The sequence below is a fragment of the Pezoporus flaviventris genome, unplaced genomic scaffold, assembly GCF_033815535.1.
Source record: "Pezoporus flaviventris isolate CSIRO_AGI_PZ_B2104156 unplaced genomic scaffold, CSIRO_AGI_Pfla_v1 ptg000063l, whole genome shotgun sequence".
Lineage (NCBI taxonomy): Eukaryota > Metazoa > Chordata > Aves > Psittaciformes > Psittacidae > Pezoporus > Pezoporus flaviventris.
The window spans coordinates 5,120,124-5,143,599 of record NW_026892611.1 but is presented as its reverse complement, the minus strand read 5'-3'; the positions used below and the strand labels follow the sequence as shown (position 1 = coordinate 5,143,599).

The window sequence follows — 23,476 nt, the reverse complement described above, 5'->3', positions numbered from 1 at the left end:
TTCACTTGAAATGGTAAAGCCATTTTCTCTCCTCTGGAGGCTGCTTTTTGTTACGTCCCCACAAACAAACCACACAGATGTGTGAACACAATCTCAGCTAAGTGAACTCTGGATTTGCACCATGCCCTTGGTACTCTGAGCCTGTAGGATGCTTTCTGATGGTGCTGTTGTGTTGTAGGCACTGCAACTAGGCACAGGCAGCTCTAACACTGGCTGGGCAAAGCTGTGAGGTGTCACCATTGTCATGCACTGGGTATTAAATGTGTGCTGCTCTGTGTGCTCTGCTAACCCCATCTCTCTCTCTGCCCTTTGTACTACAGGTGCAAGGAGCTGAAATATGGCAAGGACCTGCCCCAGATCTCCATCATCTTCATCTTCGTGAACGAAGCGCTGTCTGTTATCCTGCGATCAGTGCACAGTGCGGTTAATCACACGCCAGCTCACCTCCTGAAGGAGATTATCCTTGTGGATGACAACAGTGATGAAGGTTAGTGACACTGGGGTCTCAGATCTGGAGAACACCAGGAGGGTGTTGAATTCCTTAAAATCTCCTGGAGGATGCATGAAGAGAGGCTGAGAGAGCTGGAGAAGAGAAGGCTCTGGGGAGACCTTAGAGCAGCTTCCAGCACCTCAGGGGGCTACAAGAAACCTTTTCTTGTAGGAGAGGAGCTTTGGAAAAGAGCCTGTAGTAGTGACAGGCCAAGGGGAATGGCTTTAACCTGCCAAAGGGGAGATTGAGATGAGCTCTTAGGCAGCAGTTGTTCCCTGTGAGGGTGCTGAGGCGCTGGCACAGGGTGCGCAGAGAAGCTGTGGCTGCCCCATCCCTGGCAGTGTTCAAGGCCAGGTTGGACACAGGGGCTTGGAGCAACCTGCTCTAGTGGAAGGTGTCCTTGCGTGTGGCAGGGGTTGGAACTGGATGAGCTTTAAGGTCCCTTCCAACCCAAACCACCCTGTGATTCTCTGGGAGTGGTGATACTGCTGAGAGGCACGTGGTGTGGGGTGGTGGGTATACTGGCTGGCACACCATTTTCTCCAGCTTCTCTAGCAAAAGAGGATCAGGATCAAAATAAAGTTCGTTATTCTTCTTTATTTATTCTGCATGCTTTAATGCTGTTTTAAAATATTATATTCTCTGGATGCTGTGATGAGAGGGAAGAATAGGGAGGGTGCAGCATGGAGAGCTCATTTCCAGAGGGAGCCTGAGAGGTTGCTTGTCTGTCTGCAGCGAGATGAGATGGTATACAGCAAGCTATTCAAGCCTGTAAAAATAGGCACTCAAATACCACAGTAATGAGCACTATAGAAAGCTGATGAATTATAATTACCAGTAAAAGAAACAGGAGGGCAGCTCCTCAGCTGATGGAAATCACAGCAGCTCTAGTGTAGAAACCTGGATGATGGGCACCAGTGAAACTCTGGGATTTCAGAGCTGGAACTATTTGGCTAGTGAAGAGGTGATGTGTTTCTGTAGTATTTAGCATTGCCCAGTACTTGGAGGGTCTGAAACACCAAAATGAGATGCTGCATCTCCAAATTTTACCTCATCAATGGGGTGAAGAGAAGAACATGCTTTAAAAGAGAGCCCATTGGTTGTAATTACTGAGCTTCTCATTGCCACACACAAAGAAGTATTTTTCTAAACAGCCTCTACCCATTGTTCAGTGTGCCGCAGTGAGGCTGACATTGAGTCAAGTGCTCTGGAGACACTGTCCCCTTCAGGCCTGGGACAAGGAAACAAGTTCTTCCCAAAAGGATCACCCCACAGTAAACTGAGATTGCAGTTGGCAGGGAGGATTCAGACTGAAATCTTCTTATCTTGCTGCTGAGATTGCAGGGCACTGACTTTCGTGCTTGCTGGGAAGACTGGGCCAGTGCTGGTGGGATCTGGTGGTGGGGCTGGATGGCGACGGTGTGGTGAGGTGGGTGGCCTAAGTTTGTTGTGTGTTCAAGCACTTCCAGCTAGGATTCCCTCTTTGTGCCTATGTCTGCAGGCAGATCAAGCTGCCTGGGTTGTGTTGGAGCACTTTATGGCACTCACCTAGCCAGGGAGGTGATCCAAACTGAGGGATTAATTCCTCCATTATGTGCAGGAGGTGGGAAAATCCCAGTCTGCTGGCACATTTAGGCAGTGTGTGCTCTGCAGCCCACCAAGAGGAAGAGGATGCATCGAGCAGCCAAGGTCCTGAGTGATGTGCCAGGGTTCTGTTGGGGGTTATACAACACCAAGGTGGCTCTGTCCTCAGAAACCTGCAATGGAAGTACACAGGGAGAACTCGTATAGGGAATGAGGTGATGCTACTATCTGTTAGGGTTAATAATATCAGTACTGTGCTGTTGAGTCTTCGTAGGCACCATGAAAAATAAGGTTTTGTTAAGGAGGGATTTGAAGGAAGATAATGAGGGAACTTGGCAGATGCTTCTGGAGACCTCCTCCCAAGCATGTAATAATCTAGTTTTCTCACATAAAAGAAATGTTACAAACCAGAACATACCTTTGGGACCTGTGCATTCACTCTCTGCATCACCAAGGAGCTTCAGTGACAGCAAAGAATTATTAATGGCAATAACATTGTCATATAGTTCCCACTAATGGTAGGAAATAATTGTCAGCAGCAATAGCAACATCATATAGTTGATACTTTGGATATTACAAACAACATCATCGTAATAGATAGATTTAGCTTCTGCAGGAGAATAATTGCAGGAAAATAGTTTCTCATGAGTGCTAGGATTTAGAGATGGATCCTGGACGATCAAGCCATGGTGTTGAGGATGGGCTTGTGCAGGTGCGACTTGAGGACAAGGGGTGATGGCTTTAAACTAAAAGAGGGGGATTCAGGCTGGGTGTGAGGAAGAGATTTTTTACAATGAGGGTGGTAAAACCCTGGCACAGGTTGCCCAGAGAGGTGGTGGCTGCCCCATCCCTGGAGACATTCATGGCCAGGCTGGATGTGGTTCTGGGCAACCTGGTCTAGTGGAAGGTGTCCCTCCCCATGGCAGGGGGCTGGAACTGGAGGAGCTTTAAGGTCCCTTCCAACCCAAACCAGTTTGTTAGTCTGTGCAAACCAGTCTGTGTTGTACCCCCGTGGGTTACCAGAAGCAGGTTCTGGGGAAGTTGCTAGAGGAAGTCCATGGCTCAGGGCTGCTGTGGGGTTCTGGGTTGGCTTTTCAGGGAGTGCTTTACAGAGGTGTGAGGAGGAAATACAGCTGTGTGGGTAATAAAGAGCAAAGCGTGTTCCCTAACCAAATACTAGAAGACATCTGGGTTTTCCAAGTCAACTTGGAAGTTTTAGAATTAATCCCAGGGGCAGAGGTAACTGCATGTCCTGTGAGCCCCTGCTGGTGTTTGCCCTTCAGGTAGACCACTAACCAGTTACACAGACAGGATCAAACCCCTTTGGTGTCTTGTAGCTTTCAGACTGGAGCATACTGCTTCTGAAGACTTGTTAGACACTTCTTGCTCTTAGCTTTGTTGTAACATGGTATGTACAATAACACTGCGCAACATGAAAGTGTGCAATGAGAGATTAAAGGTAACAAACACAATCTGATTCTTTCTATCTGAGCTGTAAATAGATTAAAGATACTAATGTAATGGAGGGGAAAAAAAGATCCAGCCTTGAAGGAAAAAGCTTTGGGAGTTGTAGATTAAGCCACCTTCTCCCTGGAGCTGCACATTACACTTGGTAAAGGTTTCCTTTTGGAGGCTGCTTTTGTTTGTGTTTGTTGCAGGTTGTGTTTCTGAGTGATAACACATTTCCTGGGTTGTTGGAGGGATGCAGCAATGTGCCCCTGAGGTGTTCCTTATCTCCTAGCCACACACTTTGAGACTATTGCTTCATCATCACCTGCTGCTTTTTCTTTCCCTGTCTTTTAGTGGTTTTAATCGGGGCTAATATCTCTTTGAAAAGCAAACCTCTCGGTATAAAAGCAAACCTTGGGATAAAAGACTGCTTAGAGGAGATGGCTACAACTGGGGAGACATGCTGCCGGTTGTAATTTACCTCAGTGTAAGATAGTAGCTGGGACTTGATCTATTGCTTTTGCGTTTAGCTGCTCGTTTCAACAGCAGCAGTGGTTCGGGTGTGCTCCTGTCCCAGGAGCCACCTCGCTCATGGTTTGTGTTTGTGTTCAGAGGAAGGTTTTAACAGGACTGCAAGAGGTTGAGTCGTGTCTCAGCCTTTCCTTTGTGCTGGTCATAGAACCACAGAGTGGTTTGCGTTGGAAAGTACCTTACAGCTCATCCAGTTCCAACCCTCTGCCACAAGCAAGGACACCTTCCACTAGAGCAGCTTGCTCCAAGCCCTGTCCAGCCTGGCCTTATCTGGTCCAACCCAAGTGCCGAATTATTCCAATTGCTCAAGCTGAAGATGTGATGCTTAGTTGTAGCTGACCTGGTGCTGTGCTACTGGTGCTCATGTCCGAGGCTTTTGGGCCCTGTGAGAGCATGGAGGGGAGCTACAAACCTGCTTGGTTTGTCTCTATGGAAGGAGCTTTGCCTGCAGCCCTGTCTGAGGATTGGTTCATGCACTCACTCCCCTCTTTACAGGTTCCTCTTCAATATTTGCAGGCAAAAACTCACCTGGTTGCATGTCTTTCCTGCACAAGTTCCTGTATTCATTTATTGCCTGCTTAAGGTGTCTCTTTTGTGAGTTCATGGTGCAGAAATCCAACCTGTGATAGCTCGGGTGTTCCAGGCAGGCGAGAGCATGGGACATGGGAGGACTGATGTCTCCTATGGCACTGGGCTGCTCCCAGCCTTCACTCCTTCAGCCTTCACTGTTTCTGATAACAGCCTTGGGCTCTGTAGACTTTTCCCACCCAGCTCAGCCTTGCAAACACCCCAGTGTTTTCTTTAGGGGTGTAGAGGACCTGCAGTCCATTGCCTGGGGCCACCTGGGCATTGTATAAGAAATAGTAGTTCCTTGAGCTCCACTGGTACCATTGGTCTTTGCTCCTTTCTTTGTGTGGCAACAGGCAGTTCCCACCTTTCATTCTGGAGACCCCAACAGGATATGGGGAGGCTTGGGCAGGATGTGTGATTTGCAGCACTGAGCAGTGGATGTTCCTGCTGCTGCTTCTGGGCTAATGTCCGTGATAAGGTTACCTTCAGTGGCATCAGGTGGTTCAATTTCTCTGGCAGGCCTATTTTCCAGAAAGCTCATGTTGGTGACAGAATACTTTGCAATAGATAGCATAAGTCATTGCAGCTGGCAGATGGGATTTCTAATAGAGCAACAGGTCTATTGGATTCTAGTTCCTTGGACTTGCCTTTCAATGAAGATCAATAAGGACAGATGGAGAACAAAAGCAAGATTGAAATTGAGCTTCATGAAAGTTTCAGTAGGGTTTTTCTCCGGAAAGCTTCCTTGGAAGTAGCTCATGCAATGGCAAAGACCTCTGTTCACAAATACCATGTGCAAATATTGGTTGCATGCTTAGTAAACCTGACTTAGGGGAGTGCCATAGGTACAGAAAACGGAGGAGTCTCATTCCATTGTCGTGCGTAGTTTTGACCAAATTACTGGTTGTATATCCCACGTAGATGTACCCACTCAGATAACCCATCAGTGCATGGTTGTAGGTGCACGAGTGTGCAGTACTGGCCATCATGCTCTCAGCAGATCAGTTCTTCACTTGCTGGCGTCCAGCATCCTTTCAGTGAGGAAGAGGACGTGGCTGTGCCCCCCCCCCGGGAGTTCCTGGTGAGCTACCTGTTACCCAGTGTGGTGGGCATAGGAATCTCTTAGGCTTCACCCTTGTCTGCCTTTAAGCCATGATGTTACAGTTCTTCCCTGTGTCAGTACAGCTATGCTCTCCTTCGAGCTGCTCAAACAATTCCTTGGGAGATTTTTCCTGTTTTCCTTCAATTGAGTTTAAAAATCCTGGTTGCAAGCTGCTTTAATTCTCCAGTCTAGCCTGTAACACAGGGGTCTGCAGCATTGATGACTTACCTTTGGATAAAGCCACGTGAGATGTTGCTGCTGTGCTTGTGGAGTTTTAACTGTCAAAAAAAAATGTATGTCTCTGTCTCCTTAAACCCACTTGGGAGAGTTGTCTCCATAAAATACTTCTTTTTCTCCCAGTGGCTCAGCATGGAATCCAAGTTGCTGAGTTATGGATGTGCGTGATGCAGATCCTTTGAATTGAGGAGGGGGCTCATTTGCTTTATTCTTTTTATTCCCACTTCAGCATAAAAGAGAAATGAGATCTTTGGGAAATTAATGTGTGAAGGGAACCATCCCAGAGAAACAGTCTGAAGAAAGCACAGTTCCTGTGCTTGGAAGAAGACAAGGAAGGGAAGGGAACAGATAATCCCCTTTCCTTTGATATCTCGGACTAAGACCAGTAGATGGGCTTTGCCATTTACTCTTCTGCTCTCCACTGCCTTGTTCCCTTTATGTGGGAACCCACGTGTGCTCATGTGTCAAGTATCTTACCATGTGAATTATATTAATGGTGACTTTTTAATACAATTTTTTTGTGGAAAGACAGTATATGTGAAGTGTAGCAGACTATAATCTGGGATCATGGACCGTATCTTAATTTTCTGCTGTCCTGGGGCCTCATAGGGATTAAAAGACGTTGTCAGGAGCTGCTTTTATGGTGTTGAAGAGTCCGTGTTGGTACACAGTGGTATTGCTTAGCTTCTACAGAGTTCCTGTTGTCAGTAGATCTTCAGGCATTAACTGCTGCCCCAGGAGGTAAAAGAAGCAAGGTTTCTGGCAGAGCACTAGCACTTTTCCAAACTGTTGAAACTACATACTGGAGCTTACCCCTTGTTGTAACCTTTCATATGCTTCCACACTCAAAGTCCTGTGTGTCTTTTATACTAAACACTTGTGACTATGAAAATGTTTAATGCTGGTAATAAGTTCAGGCTGACAGATCCATTATGTTCTCAGCCATAGTACATACAGGGACTTAGACAACATAATTAAATGATGTGCAGTTTCCAATGGACAGAAGATGCGTGGTATGAGGATGTTCTGAACAAAGCCCCTGTCTCTTTCATCCTATCATAAAAGCAGGGGGAATTTAAGCTTTTTCTAGTGGCAAAGCTTGGGGAACATACAGCAAATGCTAAGCCTGTAGTAGTGAGGCTGAGTAAAAAGGATAGTGAAGCTCATGCTAAGTTTTGATGTAGTTTAAGTTATTTCAGGTGGGTTTGGCAGCATTTCTAGCTAAAATGTCCATCAGAGACTCTGAGCACTGGTGTTTGGTATCCACAGGTGACTTTTATTCTGTCCTTCTGTGGGGTGATGTCTAGATATTGCAAAGCAATCTAGTTGGCCTCTTGCTGCCCTTTGCGTCTAGATACCGTATTTGGACTCCCTTAGTCATTTGCCTGCCTTAGCAATGTTCTTGGCAGCCTTTGATTTCTTTTGTATAGGCTGTGGTCAGTCTACCATCGGGTGGTCTTTTGCAAATCAGCGTTGATTGACCCTAAATGATTATATCCCTCCCAGTGGTGTTCAGAGATGTGTTGGCTCCATGAAGTTATGCTCATAAACTCATTAAAATGGGTTTATTTTAGGTGAAAACTGTTGCACCTTCTCAGTTGGGTTCTCTGACTTTTCTTCTCTAGAGGAACTGAAGGCGCCACTAGAAGAGTATGTCAATAAGCGGTACCCAGGCCTCGTGAAGGTGGTGCGCAACCAGAAGAGGGAAGGTCTTATCCGAGCTCGTATCGAAGGCTGGAAAGCTGCCACTGGCCAGATCACTGGGTTTTTTGATGCTCATGTGGAGTTCACTGCTGGCTGGTAGGTGCTCAACCTCAAGGAGTTGCATTAAACAAGGGATGGTCCATCACTTTGTTGCAAACAAGTCCACTGTCTTAGTAATCCTGTCTTCCTTCTGTATTGAACGGCCGCTGACGAGATAGGATGGGAATGTGCAAGGAAATCCTTTCTGTAATCCTTTTATGTTCTCTCCTCCTATGCTTGCACAACTCCTGCCCCGTTTTCATTTTCCAGGTTGCTTTGCCGTTCACAGTTTGAACAGAGTAACATCCACAAGAAAAATGCTTTAGCAACTGGTAACAGTTATATGCGGTTCTTGAATTCCTTGTAGCAACAATGGAACCAAAGGGTGTCCTTGATCTGTTCCTTACGTTATCTATACTCCCACCTAGATGTTCCTCTCTTCAGGTCAGTAAGTCCTCATGCCTGGTTTTACTGATACACAGAGGAATCCCCCATCTACCGAGCTCTTAAAACATCCTTTCTGGTGATAGTGAGCTTTTCTGCAGTGTGGGTTTGGCTCACTGTGGTGTAATGTACCCACTGCTGTCACTGGAGGCACCAGGAATGCAAGTTACTCCTGGTGTTGGCAGGCTGAACCCTGCTTGGAGCACATTTGTATGTTCCAGAGTCTGATTTTGCAGCTATAGAGTCTGTATGTCCCAAGGGAAAAAAGACCCTTCTGATAGTCTTGCTGTTTACCCTGTTCTGTCCAGGGATATGGTTGTTTTCTTGGATTTGGGATAAGTCTGGACTAGTTAAAGCATGGTTTAAACAAAGCACATCCTTCATGGCCCTGCTTTACAGAAAGAAAGTTTTCAAGCCAGGCTTCCCAGCCTGTGAATCACGTCTTCATTCAGGATGTCCACCCGTGCATGACAGCACAGGATTTGGTCTGTAGTTACCTTGCAGATGCACATCACAGCTTTACACAGCATAACTACCCAGGTGGAAGTTGAAGTGCACAAGCTGTATGAAAGCTACAGTGTCCATCTGCAAATCATAGGAGCAATTAACCATCTATTCCCATGCTTTGCTTCCTTTCAGGGCTGAGCCAGTGCTTTCACGGATTCAGGAAAACCGGAGAAGGGTCATTCTTCCCTCCATAGACAACATCAAGCAGGACAACTTTGAGGTGCAGCGTTATGAGAACTCAGCCCATGGGTACAGCTGGGAGCTGTGGTGCATGTACATCAGCCCCCCCAAGGACTGGTGGGATGCTGGAGACCCTTCGCTGCCCATCAGGTATGGCAAGAGTCTGGGAGCCGCTTGCTCTCTGTCACTGGGATCCAATAAGGCGCAAGGCAGGAAGATCAAGCAAGGAAGCTTGGAGGAGTTTGATGCAGCATCATGCCGCGAGCCAGCTCAGAGAGGCTGGAACACAAGCTGGGAAGGGTTTTGTTAGGGTGATGGAGCTTGGAAAGGGGTATTATTGGTGGCAATATGCAAAAAGACTGGGGGAGTGTAGGAACTGTGCAGATTTGGCCAGTCTTACGTTTAAATGCATATAACAAACTCACTTTACCTTAATTACATGTTAAGGTTTTGCAAATCATAAGGAATGAGATGATTATTCCTGTGTAATGAACTGAATGTGTATTCATGAAATACAGCATGGGTTTTTCATGTATAAAAAGTACATCTTCTCTTAGGGCAAGATTGTATCTTGGGTTGTTCTGTCACCAGCTCACAGGGTTGGCAGAGCTGAGATATTGTCCTCGCTCCTCCAGCCTTCAGGTGTGGGACAAGCCCACTGGGACAAAGCAAAAGGAGGAGGGGAGGTAATTGCTCAGTGCTGCTCTGTATAAGTGGTTTTCCCTTGACAAACCCTAAATATCATGTAAGATGCTATCTCTGACCAGGAGTAGTTTTCTAGCCAGGTGAACAGGATATATTGTTCCCAACTTGGTTAACACGGAGAAGGCTTGTCCTCAAGCATCTAACAGATGCGTATGTGCAAATCCATGCCTGATCCAAATTCTGAAGCAGTGATATAATCCCTGCAAATTAGGTCTGTTTCCATTTACACAGAGATCTTTTTTATTCCTATGGGCTCCCTTGTTCCAGACAGCATGTTCAGCCATCAGTGGAGGAGTTGACAATTTATTCTGGACAGGAATCAAGTCTTTGAGGAATAAACAGTTATTTTAACCAAATGCAAGCTGCTGGACTTGTTAAAGGAGGGGCTGAATGGCTGGGGCATGGAGAGGGGGAAGCTGAGGAATTCAAAAGCCTCTGCAAGTGAGGGTGGGCAGTGTGGTGCTGTCAGTCCCTACACAGCTCCAGTGCCCAAACTGGAATCCCCTGTGACTGCAGCATACCCTAGGAGCTTGTTGTGATCCAAAAACTGGGCAGGGTGCATCGAGGAAACAATCCACCCAAACATAACATATAAACATAGGTCATGTCCTTCTGTTCTGTTGTCCTCCTAGCATGTGGTTTTAATTTCCGTTTCAGTGTGCTTGGGGGGAACTGTTAAGGAGGGCAGGCTGTGGCAAAGACACGTGGGCAGGGATAGGTTTCTTTGTGGAAGTTAGTGTTTGATGGTAGGGGAGAAAAGAAGGGAAAGAGAAAGCAAAGAGTGATTGACTGAGGAGGAAAGCTGTGAGGAGCTGAAGGGTTGGGTTATTGTGGAGAGGTGGAGTGGGAAGGTCACTACCTAATGCAAGGGGAATGTCAGGGTTTCAGGATGTGGCTCTTTGCCCATGCTTTCTAGATACAAACCAGTTAACAAAGGTGGTCATCAAGGCCAGGAGTGTAAATGGGGGCACACGGATGATGGACACTTAGACACAAATCCAGATCTAGCAACACACTTTTTTCCTTGGTTCGGTGCTGGGAGGCAGCAGGTATTGGTGAGCTCTGAGTGCTGCCTGGGGGTTTCATGTACTTCTTATCTACTGCTGTGTGAAGGGTTTGCTGTGGGAGTTGTCTTCTGTTGGCCAGAATGATGTATTAGGTTGTTCTGGTGCTTGTTTTATCATAAAAATAAACCCTATGAATAGTGCTAAAGTGTGAATGGGATATTGAGCATCATATTTCTGCATTTAAGCAGATTGCAAGAAGTTACTGTTCAGGGGGAGCTGGAAGTGTGAGAGGTTTACCCATCTGCTTGGGGCTTCCTGCAGTGTTTCTGCACCAGTTATATCCCTTTTAGGAGGCAACCTAGGAGGAGTTGATGCCCTGTGATCCCTCTGTCCTCTGCAGCCTTGTCATCCCAGGGATCTGCCTGCTCAGCTCTTAAGTGCTACTGAGTTGAGCCACCAATGAGTTAGAGATCAGAGGAGGCTTATGGAGATACTTGACTGGCAGCTGCAAGGATATATGTCATGACCATCCATTCTGGCTTTATTAAGGGCATCTCTAATGTGAATGCTGCTGCTTGAGGCCATGGTGTGTGGGAATTGGAGCTCAGGGATTACTAGGAGCCAGCGTGGAAGGGCACTGCCTCCAAAACCATGTGTGGTAAAGGGCTTCTGCAGCAAGCACCGCAGGCTCCCAGTGATGTTTAATAATGAAGCAACTTACTAAAATAACGTTGTTAACATGCACTGGGGGAAGGATTCTGAGAAAGATAAATGGGGAGTGTCCACAACAAAAACCTAATGAAAAATACTGTCTCATTGCATTAGGTTGTGTAACCACATACAGACCAGAAATAAATGACTACAGTTATTTCTTTGTCATATAATGCTATGAAAACTGTGCATTTTATAGCAGTATTTGCATGAAAGGGATACTAGTGCAGTGCTCCATGTAATTATGTATGGGATTAGAGGAAATCCTGAAATTATAGTACACAGAGATACATTAGTTTTTTTAGGGGCTTGTTACAATGAAAGAGTGGGAGCAAAGTGAAGCAGTTTATTCCTTACTTGGGTTTTACTTGGTGTATGGGGGTTATGGCAGCCGCAGAAGAGGAGTTCCCTGCCCATGAGAGGTGTTCCAGTGTGCTCGTAAGGGTCGGTCTCTACCAAACACTCAGCAGCAGAGACTGGAGACAGACAGCTCTGTGAATACATTTGGAGGCAATTTTCTCTCATGGATAATTCACAAGATGTAATTATCCAGGCAAAGAGAGCTGATGGCATGAAACCCATCTAAACTATGGCCCAGTCTCAAACTGGCTTCAGGCTCCAGCTTTATCCAGTAATTTCCCTGCAAGAAATAGTCTCTCTCAATGCCTTGGAGGGATGCTGGTTTAATACCTGGGTTCTGTAACACGTCTTCTTTTGTATTTTTCCCCCATTAACATTTAAAATCCCGATGCACAAAGATACCCTCAATCTCAGCGCTCAGTTGTGCATGCATTTCACAGTTAGACTTCCCTTGCCAGGCTTACAGACTTCCTCTGACTGGCTCTGCCCAGAAGATAAAATTATGATTCCAGCATAATGTATCATGTCGAAATTAGCTCCCACAGATGAGGCAGACAGTAAGTGACATTTGAAAGGGTCATCATATAGATCCTGATCTTCACTGGCATGAGCTCTTGCAGAGATGTTTTGATTTCCTAGTTCAGATGATGCTAATGAGTGTATATAAATGAATACGTGCTTGCATTACATACCTGGCCATGCTTTGCTGTAGGAGATGTAGCCAGGATTTGGCCGAATCTTTGTTATTAATGATACACATTGATCTGAGTTTACTGAGAGTCCAGAAAACCTCTGCATCAACAAAATGGAAGAAGGTTGACACCTTGCACAAAAGGTCTTTGGAAATGAAACTGCAAATGGATGGACTTGGGGTATCCCAGGGGAGATCCACCTTTTCGTTATCTCCAGGAGTGACATTTTCCATGACAGAACATGAGTTTTTGGGGGCTTCTTGTGGTCTGGAGCCTGTCCATCGGTGCAACACTGGTGGGCTGTGAACTTCAGTGCCAGTGTTTTCTTCTGCCCGACTTTCCTAGTTTCATGCTACATCAGGTTTTGCCAAAAAGTAGCTTTGGAGAAATTGCTGATATCTGGAAGATTTATAGCTAGATGTGCTGATTGTGCTTTGGTTGCAAGACTCATAATTTATAATTACATATGTGAGATACTGATGGCTCCGGGGGTCTGATTCAGGAAAACAATTAAATGCACTCTTGCATCTGTGCGTCTTCAAGAAGCCAAGCGAGCAGATAGTGCATATTAAGCAGCTTTGAGCAGGAGGGACATTCACCTGAGCATGGACATTGAGGTTGTCGTGCTTTTCTACTGGCATTACTTTGTGTATCTCACCAGGGAGGAAAGCAACTTGAATCTTTGTGGCTTGGTCAGTGAGTCCATTGACAGTGCTGTGACCCCACTGTTCCCAAACAATAGATTATTTAGGTTATAATGTATTTCCTGACTTTTTCTTTGTATTTTCCACATTTGGCTGGGTGGGTCGGTTGAGTCCAACAAGCAAAAACCTGCTGAATAGCTCCATTAGTCAGTACCCCACTGTAATGTTTTGGGGCTGAAGGACAAGTCCTCAGGTAACTTCAGAGATGCCTCTTTCCAACCCTGCAGCGCTCGAGGTACCATCTGGGAACCAGCTAGCAGGTTAAATTGAACTTTGGATGGGGCTTTGCTGCAGCTGTTTTATGTAGTATTTAATCTTTACTGGTGTTGGAATACAAAAGCTCATTTAATTACTATTGAGATTGCTGTGAGGAGGAAATCGGTTTTGAGAGTTATGGATTGTAAAAGAACAGAAAGGCTGTTAGGTTTGGGGGTTTTTGAAGACAAAAATAATGTGAATTGACCCACCCAATTACCTGTTATCTCAGCCTCACAAATGTTAATGGATTTGCTCTTGCAACATAAAGAGCAAACTCTCATTCCCGGTTGCGTAAATGATGCAGAAGTTGAGGTGGAAAGAAACAGAGGGAATTTAGGTGATTGAATGTGACACAGGAGTGGAGAGAAGGTGCTAATTCTATTGCTTAAGAAAATGCTTGCAGTGCTTAATATGAACTGTTCCCTCAGTCTCAAACTGCAAATGGTGTTGAGGTCTCCCGCTCTGGTTGCTGGGCATTTCATTTACCATAACACCATAGGGATTTTGACAAGGGCCTGTAGTGACAGGACAAGGGGTGATGGCTTTAACCTGCCAGAGGGGAGACTGAGATGAGCTCTTAGGCAGAAGCTCTTCCCTGTGAGGGTGCTGAGGCGCTGGCACAGGGTGCCCAGAGAAGCTGTGGCTGCCCCATCCCTGGCAGTGTTCAAGGCCAGGTTGGACAAAGGGGCTTGGAGCAAGCTGCTCTAGTGGAAGGGGTCCCTGCCTGTGGCAGGGGGTTGGAACTGGATGAGCTTTAAGGTCACTTCCAACCCGAATCATTCTATGATTTCTGGTGCTACTATTATATATCTTTATCTATAACTATATATGTATATATTTATGTATTTCTAATTTCAGAAACTACTATTTACATGTAACTGTGAGGAAAGAGAAAAGTTTCAGGGATTACTTCCTGGGTTTCTCATGGTTTGTCATGAAAAAGCTCAAACTCCTTAGACAGCAGTTTGTACAAAGTGCTGAATACTTGTTAAATCAGTGCTTCCTGACTGTAGCAGCTACAAATTGCAGGAAGGTTCCTGTTTCTGTATGAACACAGTTGTAAAATGTTCTTGCTCTTCTGGCATAGCTGCTTTGGAAGTCAAAGGGAAAGCTGATTTCCACAGGAGTCAGACGTGGGGTACTAATGATAACTTGAATTTGGAACCTCACCTGATATGTCTGAGAAGATCCTTGTACGCAGGTGTTTGCTTAGAGGGATTGGATGTGTGTGAATGTCACAGCTGCAGAGGCTCATGTAGCTCTTTCATGGCTTCATATAAAATTGAAACCAAACAGAAAGACAAAATAATGGTAGTGATGATCAGTCTCAGTCTCTGAAGCTGCTCCAAGAAAGCAAAGCTCTGTGTTGACCACCCAGATGCTTTCTCTTCCTTGAAGTCTGATTCTACTCCAAGCCTTATCCTCACTGTAATTTTATGTCCGGGGGCAGGATCCTACTGTCAGGTTTGTAGCAGCAATCCTGGTGCCCTTGAAGTATGTTGGACCAGACCTAAGCCCAGTGTCGGGAACATTAAAGATGTTCTTCCACAGGCAGGGTTTTGCTGGTGCTTCTGGAAAGTGAGCTGCATTATGTAGACATCTGAATAAACCAAACCCCGTCCATCCTTAGCGTGGTTGCTGGAGACTTGTGTTTCCAGGTATGTGCTCCTAAGGGATGGTCACTAGTGGCTGGCACAGAGTGGAGGTCTCTGAAACTTGGTAACAAGCTAAAAGGAGAAGAAATGGAGGGGGATTTTCATCGGTTTAATTTGGGGCAGTGTTGTTTGGGCTCAGACTCTAGGAGAGGGAAGATTTAGGTCAGAATCATGACATCAGTAACTTCATCATCCAGCTCAGGATTAAATTAAACCCCTCAAGTTCTTTACCAGCATCAAAAATACTTTGACAAGCACCTTTCAGCTGTTTTCAGTTTGAGTTTCCCTTTTAGTCATGAAGGGTTTTTGGGGTTGATTGAGGCCACAGATTTAAAAACATACATATAATTGACTTCCTTGATTTTTATTTTAAAGCTATTGGGGAAAAATGAGCCTCAACTCACTGTACAGAGTGATTCTCTCTAATTTTAAGCTCTTAAACTTCACAGTGTCCCTGTGGTGTTCCATTTGGGTATATTGAAGCTCAGCTTGCTGGTGTCATGCCTTTTTATGATGAATTCTTCATCTGATCATTTTTAATGCTACATAATTCAGTGCAAAGTTTAAAAGAAGGGGGTCTAACAATTTGTGATAGTGTCAGATTTTTGTCAGATGAACAGATTTATGTCACTGCCTGAAAAATCATAAAGTCTCTGCTGAGGGTGCAGCAGAGATTTAAGCATATGGAGCTGGTTCATGTGATGACCAGCTGTCTTCATGTATCTTAGTGCTGCATCTTGTTTTAAATGTTTTTTATTTCCCTAAAACTGCCCTTGGGATTGCAAATGTGAGCAGGTATGGACACAATGGAGGGACCCCAGTGGCTTTGTGTTTGGCTGGTTATGATGAATGACCTGGAAAAGGCAGCATTTGTGTGCTTTATAGGTAGACCATTTTGGAGCATGGAGTGTGATTTGAGTGCAGTGTTAAATAGCTGCTCCAGAGGAGGTGTGTTCCTGCTGGGATGGACGATATCCATCCTTTGAATCTGGAGCCTTCAGGCCAGCTTGGTGCAGATTTAACCCCCGTGCATCCAGGAGCCCTTCACAACCTTGAGTTGGAGGCTTGTTTTCATTGAACCCACTGCTCCTTGCCAAACTGAAGGTGTTATTGCAGGTAGAACTTCAAATCCTTCTTCAAGCACCCACATCAGCAGGGTTTCTTCATGAAGAGCCTTTAAATCTGAGCAAGGGACAATTAACATGTGGGCTTGTGCCTTCACGAGGTGAACAGAAGGTGCAGGGAAGGGATTAAATCCTCCTTCCTGGAGGGAGTCCTTGCTTATTGCTATAAAATGTTAATGTAATCCGCTTCTATAAAGCAAGCAGGCTGGCCATACTGGAGGCATTTGCCTTTGTATTTTTAAAGCTTTGCATCAGAGAAGTGTTTTGATTAAAAAAGAAAAAAAAAACAACAACAAAAGCATACTTCTGATTTAAAAAAATAAATACACTGAGAGAACTTTTAATCTGAGCCCAAGTCACAGAAACAGTCTTCATTGATGTCAAAATTGCTTTAGAAAAGGAAAGAGTAAACAGGATTTGGCCTTTAATTTGTGAAGGGTTTTGATTTTTCTGAGGCATTAAAGAGACAGAAAAGATGGGTGTTGAATTATTTAACAATTGGTAGTAAAATTAAGCTTCAGGCAGCCTGTTTTCACCGAAATAATCTTATGAATAAAAACAAAACAATCTGGGACAACACCAATATACAGAGCTCACATCCCGCTGACTGAATTGTTTCAGAGTAGTCCATGAAGTGGTTTTGCAAGTCAAAGCCAACCAGAGCCTTTTCTGTGGTCTGTTTGCACTTCCCCTAGGAGAAAGCTACCGCTGATGAGATTATACAAATGTCTTTTCTCTCTAAATCTAGCACCGAGGGGAAAGCATGCAAAAAGGAGTTGGGGGAGTTTGGCACTTGGAATTTCTCTTTTCTTTGGCAGATGGCATTAAAGAGACTTATTGGCCAACCCCAATCTATTCTCATTAAGAAGCAAGTGTCTAATGACTTTGGAGGTGGGTATTCAAAACAAAGAAGTGATAATCGAGCCGATTGCGCTTGGTGACAAAACACAGCAGCCTGTCATCAAACAGACTTAAAAGAGTGTTTGGAGCAAGTGCTGAGGGCTATGATTTTCTTTCATGTGCTCTTTAATTCACTGTCCTTTTCAGTCAGTGGCACATAAATAGGCATAGTTTAAATTAAAAGGAAAAATAGATCGTTATTATCATATCCATCAGTTGAGGCAAGAAGTGTTTGATGCCTTGGGAGCTCCCAGCTGTTTGGGAGCACAGGAGGCTTTTATAAACTGTCCCCCTGTCTCCGTGCCCAGAGCACTGACTTGCTGCTCTGTGTTGGATGGTCTAAATTAAATCTTCTCGAGGTTACATCTCTAAATGCTTTCATTGTGCTTGTAAAGCATCTTCACATGGGTGCGAGCAGCAGGCTTGGACATCGAGTGCTTGATGGGCAAAACATGTCTCGGGGGTTGTCTGTTAAACTGAGGCTTGGCAGGCATAGAGAAGGAGGCTGTGGTCATGGCTCAGCACACTCACTTTGACCATCTGCAGCAGTGCAAGTGCCTGGTGAGCCCAGGGAGGTTTAAATGAGATTTTAGGCACTTCTTCCCTATGAAGAAGGCTCAGGTTTGCAAGTCTTGATTCATTCTTCCCAAAGTCACTGTGTGGAGGGGTTTTGAAACAGCTCTTTTGTCTACTAAGCATTAGATTGATGTCTGCCAAAGGCAGTGGTCCAGTCTGGTACAGTCACTGCTCAATTTTTCTTTGCAATTAGAAAATCCATCAACCATTTCACAAATGTGCACCTTGTAATTGCCTGCTCACGCTCCCTGTTTGGTGTCAATGTTCTTGTCAAGCCCAGGCCTGGGAGAAACAAGTGTCTGACAGGTTTCCCAGTGCTTGGCGCAAATGCAGTTTCCATGTGGGATTTGATGACCATGTGATATCCTGGTTTTGGCTTTTTGTTTAGGGGAAAGAAATTCTCTTCCTTTTTTTCCTCCTGTTACAATGATAGAAATTTTTCTTGAGGTGTGGGAAGTCTCCTAAGGCAGGGTGCCAAGGAGCAGTGTTCTGCAGTCCTCACGGTGCATGCTTGATGAAGGCATTAAAAGAGTCGGAAAACTGCAGGATCCAGGGGAGGTGCCACTTAGGAATCTGAAACCGGTGGCAGCCCTGACTGGGACTGGAGTTGAACCATTGAATGTGTCGAGAATTGTGGCCAAAACAGAGGTAGAAGCAAAGACTGGCACTGAGGAAGGGTTTGAGAATGCAGCTTGGTATATTTTGCTGCAAGTTTAGAGGGAATTGGGAAGTTCCTTGTGCTCAGAGGGCTGCGTGAGCTGGGAGAGACGGTAAGATTTGGATATGAAGTTGTTCACAGTAATTCATGCATGAGAGTGGGCGTGTTAGAAACTGCTCTTAACCTCTGTGTGTTTGCACAGAATGACAGACTGGTTTGGGCTGGAAGGAACCTTAAAGCCTGTCCAGTTCCAACCCCCTGTTAATTTGGGTTTAATTTGGTTTAAAATGGAGGATGAGGTGGCTTCTTTTTTCTGGTATAGCTGCAACTTCCACAATGACTTGGGATGTCTCATAGCATTTCCTTCTTTTTTTTTTAGCGAAGAAAACAGGTATAAACACTTACTAACCAATGCTGGATCAACCAGCTTAAGCTTATCTCTTTGCTTCAGTTGTCAGCTGTGTGAGTATCATTCCAGCAGCAGGCAGAAAATACAGTGAAGAACTAAACTGTACCAGCACTGGCTTTTGTCTTTTCTTTGTCCATAGGCATCTGCACTTGTAAGTTTGTCACCATTTCCAAGAGTAAAAAAAAAAAAAAAGGAATCTGTTTTTCCTTTAGATGACAAGGTTTGATGCAGGTATTTCACCTTCCAAGTGAATATCAGGACTCAGGTCTGCCTCATCTGCGTGATATTTTGTTTTCTTTGCTTTTTAAAGCTCTGTTCACTGGTCATCAAATGCAGTGTTTCTGCTGTAATATTTCTGATGACAGAAAATGTGGCTGTAAGGAGAGAGGAGCACAGGACATGCTCAGAATGTTACTGATGGGGAGCTGAGCTCTGACTGGAGAATGCTCTAAAAATAAAGTGCAAAGTGGAAGGAGAGGAGAGATTCCAGTTACTTTTGGAACAGAAATGAGGCGACGGGGGAAGCAGATGGCTGGTTTGCTGCTAGCCACAGTGGATTGTTCCAGCTGATTTTGGGAGGGGGACTTGCAGTTATTGACAAGGAATATCACTTGGGCATTTGTGAAGACAAAGTTAATATAGGAGTCATAGTTTTACTGGACTGTGGCACCAGGTTGATGACCTCTTTGCATCTGGGACAGCAAAGCTGCAATCAGAAGGGCTCTTAGTGCTGCATGTGGCAAAATACTTACAATTGAGATTCCTAGGGAGGTCTTGATGTAAACCAAGGAGCTTTGCAGCCCTAATGGTTATCAGGGCTGTACGATAGAGGCACATTTTCCATTTTAGCAAGGAATAGCCTTGCAGGAAGACAATGTAGTATGACTGCCTTTTTTCCAGTCAGCAGTCCTCTGGCTGATTTATGGTAGCTTAATCAAGAAATTCCTGCATGCCTAGTAAAACAGGCTCATCTTTAATTGCGAGGGAGCAGTTTCTTTCTATACAGTAGTTTCTTTTTGTGCAGTAGACTTTAATATAGAAATAAATCATCAAAGCATTACTAAATTAAAAATAAGTATCAAACCAGACAGTGCTGCCAAGCCAAGGTTAAACTTGGATCAGGGAGTCAGATTATAGTTTCATCAGTCTTTCCTCCCACTCTTTGCTTAATTTGGTACTTAAATGAACTTAATAACCATTTCAGAGCTATGTACACCCAGCTGCTTTGAAGAGCAGTCTCCTGGTCCTCATGTTCTTATTTTGGGTCATGCGCATCATTGCACTAATGTGCTATAATCGCTCTCCACGATGCCAGAGTTTGTTTGGATGCAAAGGAATTATGCTTGCTCGGAGCAGAGATCAACATCAAGTTTACCTGTCTTCTCTGTAAAGCAGCAGAAGAAAAGGAAGCGTTTTCAGTCCATTGGCAGGTTTTTGGTTGGGTTTCCTTTTACTCTCCTGTCTGTCCCCTGGCTCACTTTTGGAGTGTTGAATTGACAGCATCATTAGGAGGAAAACTTACCACCACTAGCAGGCACCTAAGCACTTAACAGGCATAAGGGATAAATTGCCAAAGGTATATAGGTTCCTGATGATTTATTGGTGGTAGTGGATTTATAAAGAGCTGCCAGGACCATGTTTTATTCCTCACCATCAGTCTAACCCAGAAAAGCTGAGCTGGTGTTTCGAACAGCTTTGCATTTTGAGGTAGATATTGTCCCTCTCCAAGGCTCACCTTCAATTACTCTGCACCTCTGATCCCATCAGTTAAATGAACAGGATGGTATTTTCTTTCTGCTTTTCTTCTTTCTTTTACTGAAAGTGCAATGTGGCAAAATACTCGAGCATGTTCGGAACTGGAAGAGCTAAACCAGGAATGTTTAAGTGGTGCTAAATGTGACACATGGCAAAGTACTTTGCTGAATCCTAACTACTGTTTGCAATGGCTTCTGTACAGGTCTTTTTGCTGTTTGTTTGCCACAATCTTGATCGGTTGTCTCGCTGCCATTGCTAAACAAATGAGACGATAACTAGTAGAGCAACATCAGAGGAAGCTGATTTTCCATCTGTAATAAAGATGATGATAATTAAACATGCCTGACCTCATTGGAGTGAATATGAATCAATTAAAATTAAAGCTGTTTGGGAATTCTTTTTCTCCTGTGAAATTCTTCAGCGCAAGCAAGAACAATATAACAAATCCTAATGAAAACCACCCTCCGTATTAAGAAATGGAAATGATGTGAGATTCTTCAAGGGTGGGATATTTAATGGTACCTCCCCTGCTCTGCCCCAGCCTTGTGTAAATGTCCATTTTGATGAAGTTTTTCATTTGAGGAAAGAAAACAAAAGAAGTCAAAATCTTTTCAGCTGTTTCTAACAGTGTTGAGCAAACCTTGGATCAAACGTGTGCAAATGCTTCCTGCGTGTGTGTCCAGGGAGGCCAGTTCCGCAGGCGCTGTGGCCAACAGGGCGCATAAATTGGTTTTATAACACATTTTAATTTCCTATGCATGAGTGAACACAGCACTGGAGCAGTTTATTTTAAAGGAGGGTGATTTATTAAAGGCAAGCTGCAGAGATTAAACAAGAAGGGAGTTAAGGATGGAAACTGAGGTTTGGTGCCACAGAAGGAGTTTGTAACGCACTTGACCTCAGCCCCAGCAGTGATACCTGAGAGGGCTCCTCTGGAGTGCGGGTGGGAAAGCTCTCGGTTCAATTCCTGCTTTTTGCCATGTGTCAAAAATGAAATTCCTGTGGGGCTGTAGTCGTTGCAGCCAAACCCACCAAAGGCTTTGGGGTTTGGTTTGTGGGAGCTGCATGAAACTTCTCAACTGGCAGCTTCAGTTCAGAGCGGTGACCTAAAAATGAGAAGCTAAAGCTTGTGTGGTCCCAGGTCAGTGTTCACAGAATCATGGAATGGTTTGTTTTGGAGGGGGCCTTAAAGCTCATCCAGTTCCAACCCCGGCCACACGCAAGAACACCTTCCACTAGAGCAGCTTGCTCCAAGCCCCTGTGTCCAACCTGGCCTTGAACACTGCCAGGGATGGGACAGCCATAAACTAATCCTGAAATCTTTTTTTTTTTTTCTCCTCTTTAGAAAGAGTTTTACTTCTTGACTCTCCACAGTAACTGGTGATATGGGGTGTGTGGTAACGTGTCAGTGTGCTGGGAGGTAGCTGCTGAAAACCTAGATACAGTCACTTGCGCTGGTTGGGGTTTGGTACTTGATGCTGCTTTTCATGTGGACATTTATGATTTGGAGTCCGAGATTGTCTCATATGTGATAAATAACCATAACACAGTGTGGTGTCTCTGTAGGTAATAGTCCTGACCATGATGTAAGCCATGGGTTGTCTCACTTGAATGCGTATGATGCATGACAAAATAGTGCTGTGACTTTTGTTTTAATACATGAGTTTAAACTTGTGTGTTTTCCAGATGGATGTTTTTGTCCATGGCATCTTCCATCAACATGAAGAACCATTTCTGGCCAAGGGTGTAAGATGCGTCTCTGCTAGAATCAAATAACATATTGTAAACTAGCAAATCCTGGTTTGGTTCATTTTCATCTCATCCTGGCTTTGTCTTGATCAGGCTTCATTTCTGCGGGATGGGGCAGTAATAACCCAACGCGATAGGTGTGTTTTCTGTCTTTACAGACTTGGCTAAAAATGCAGGAGCACATTATCCGCAGGTATCACGTAAAAGGGGTTACTGGGGATGCAGAAATCACCACTGACTGAGCTCAGATGAAAGCAGCATGAACCACTAACCGGCTCTGTTTTGAGCAATCACACTGTCTCCACGTGCCAACCCCTGTCTGCTTGCTTCCTTCATTTGACCATGAGGTTGCACATAAGGCAGCTCTTCCCACTGGCTTTCCAACCGGGAAGAATACTTCCAGGTTTTCTATAGGGAATTTCTAACCGATGATTTATTTCTTTTTAGCGCACACCATGTGAGTTGTTAATGTAAATGCCTTGGGTTCAAACCCAGCCCAGCTGTGCATGCTCAGCTCACAGGGATAAAGACCTTATAAGAGTGTTCCAATACCTAAAGGGGCCCTATGAGAAACCTGGAGAGGGTCTTTGGACAAGGGCCTGTAGGGACAGGCCAAGGGGAATGGCTTTAACCTGCCAGAGGGGAGATTGAGATGAGCTCTTAGGCAGAAGTTCTTCTCTGTGAGGGTGCTGAGGCACTGGCACAGGGTGCCCAGGTAAGTTGTGTAAGCTGAATAAGTATTGCTGCAGGAGTTGTAGAGACAGAAGATGCTGTGTCCTGAGAGGTGTGGGTCTAATCACCTTGCTTTATTCATGCTAGCGGAGGTTAAGCATGTGCATGTGAAGTGGGTATTTATGAAACATCCTGAATTTCACTGGGTCTAAGTGCTACGTTGGGCTGGGGGCAGCAGCTTGACCAAAGGAAAAGGTTCAACATCAGGGCCTCTTGCTGTTCATGAGGACAAGTCTTGGAAAATTGTTCTCTCTTTTGCTTCTTAATTGCACTATCAAGACCAGTATCAAAAAGGCAGGATGCAAGTGACTGCTGCTGCCCAAGATGCTATTATAATTAGAGCAGTCCCTGAACCTCATCCAGACTTACAGTGTTGTATCAATTCAGGTTAAATTGGGAAACTGAGCAGAAAATTGCTGTCTGGTGTTTCGAGTGGTTTTTGCATCTCAACATTATCTGATAGCGGATCATTATGTACTGATGCCCACAACTAATGGCACAACACTGCAAGTAATGACAGTGGGACATAAGAGAAGGAAATAGTGAGAGAAATTTAATTCCTTATGCACTTTTGTGAAATAAAGTCAACTCAGGTACGCACTCGTTCAGATTAAATATAATGATGTGTGTCTGCAGCCCGGCTC

At 44.8% G+C, this 23,476-nt stretch overlaps 1 protein-coding gene across 3 annotated transcripts in view; it reads left to right on the top strand.

Moving 5' to 3' along the window:
* Window positions 1-23,476, top strand: part of GALNT17 (polypeptide N-acetylgalactosaminyltransferase 17) — a 182,319-nt gene that overhangs the window by 65,399 nt on the left and 93,444 nt on the right. For all 3 annotated transcript variants that reach the window (XM_061470344.1, XM_061470345.1, XM_061470346.1), the window contains 3 exons: window positions 321-487; window positions 7,589-7,763; window positions 8,790-8,987. In XM_061470344.1, coding sequence (XP_061326328.1) covers window positions 321-487; window positions 7,589-7,763; window positions 8,790-8,987 — 540 coding nt within the window. The remainder of the gene's footprint in view (window positions 1-320; window positions 488-7,588; window positions 7,764-8,789; window positions 8,988-23,476) is intronic.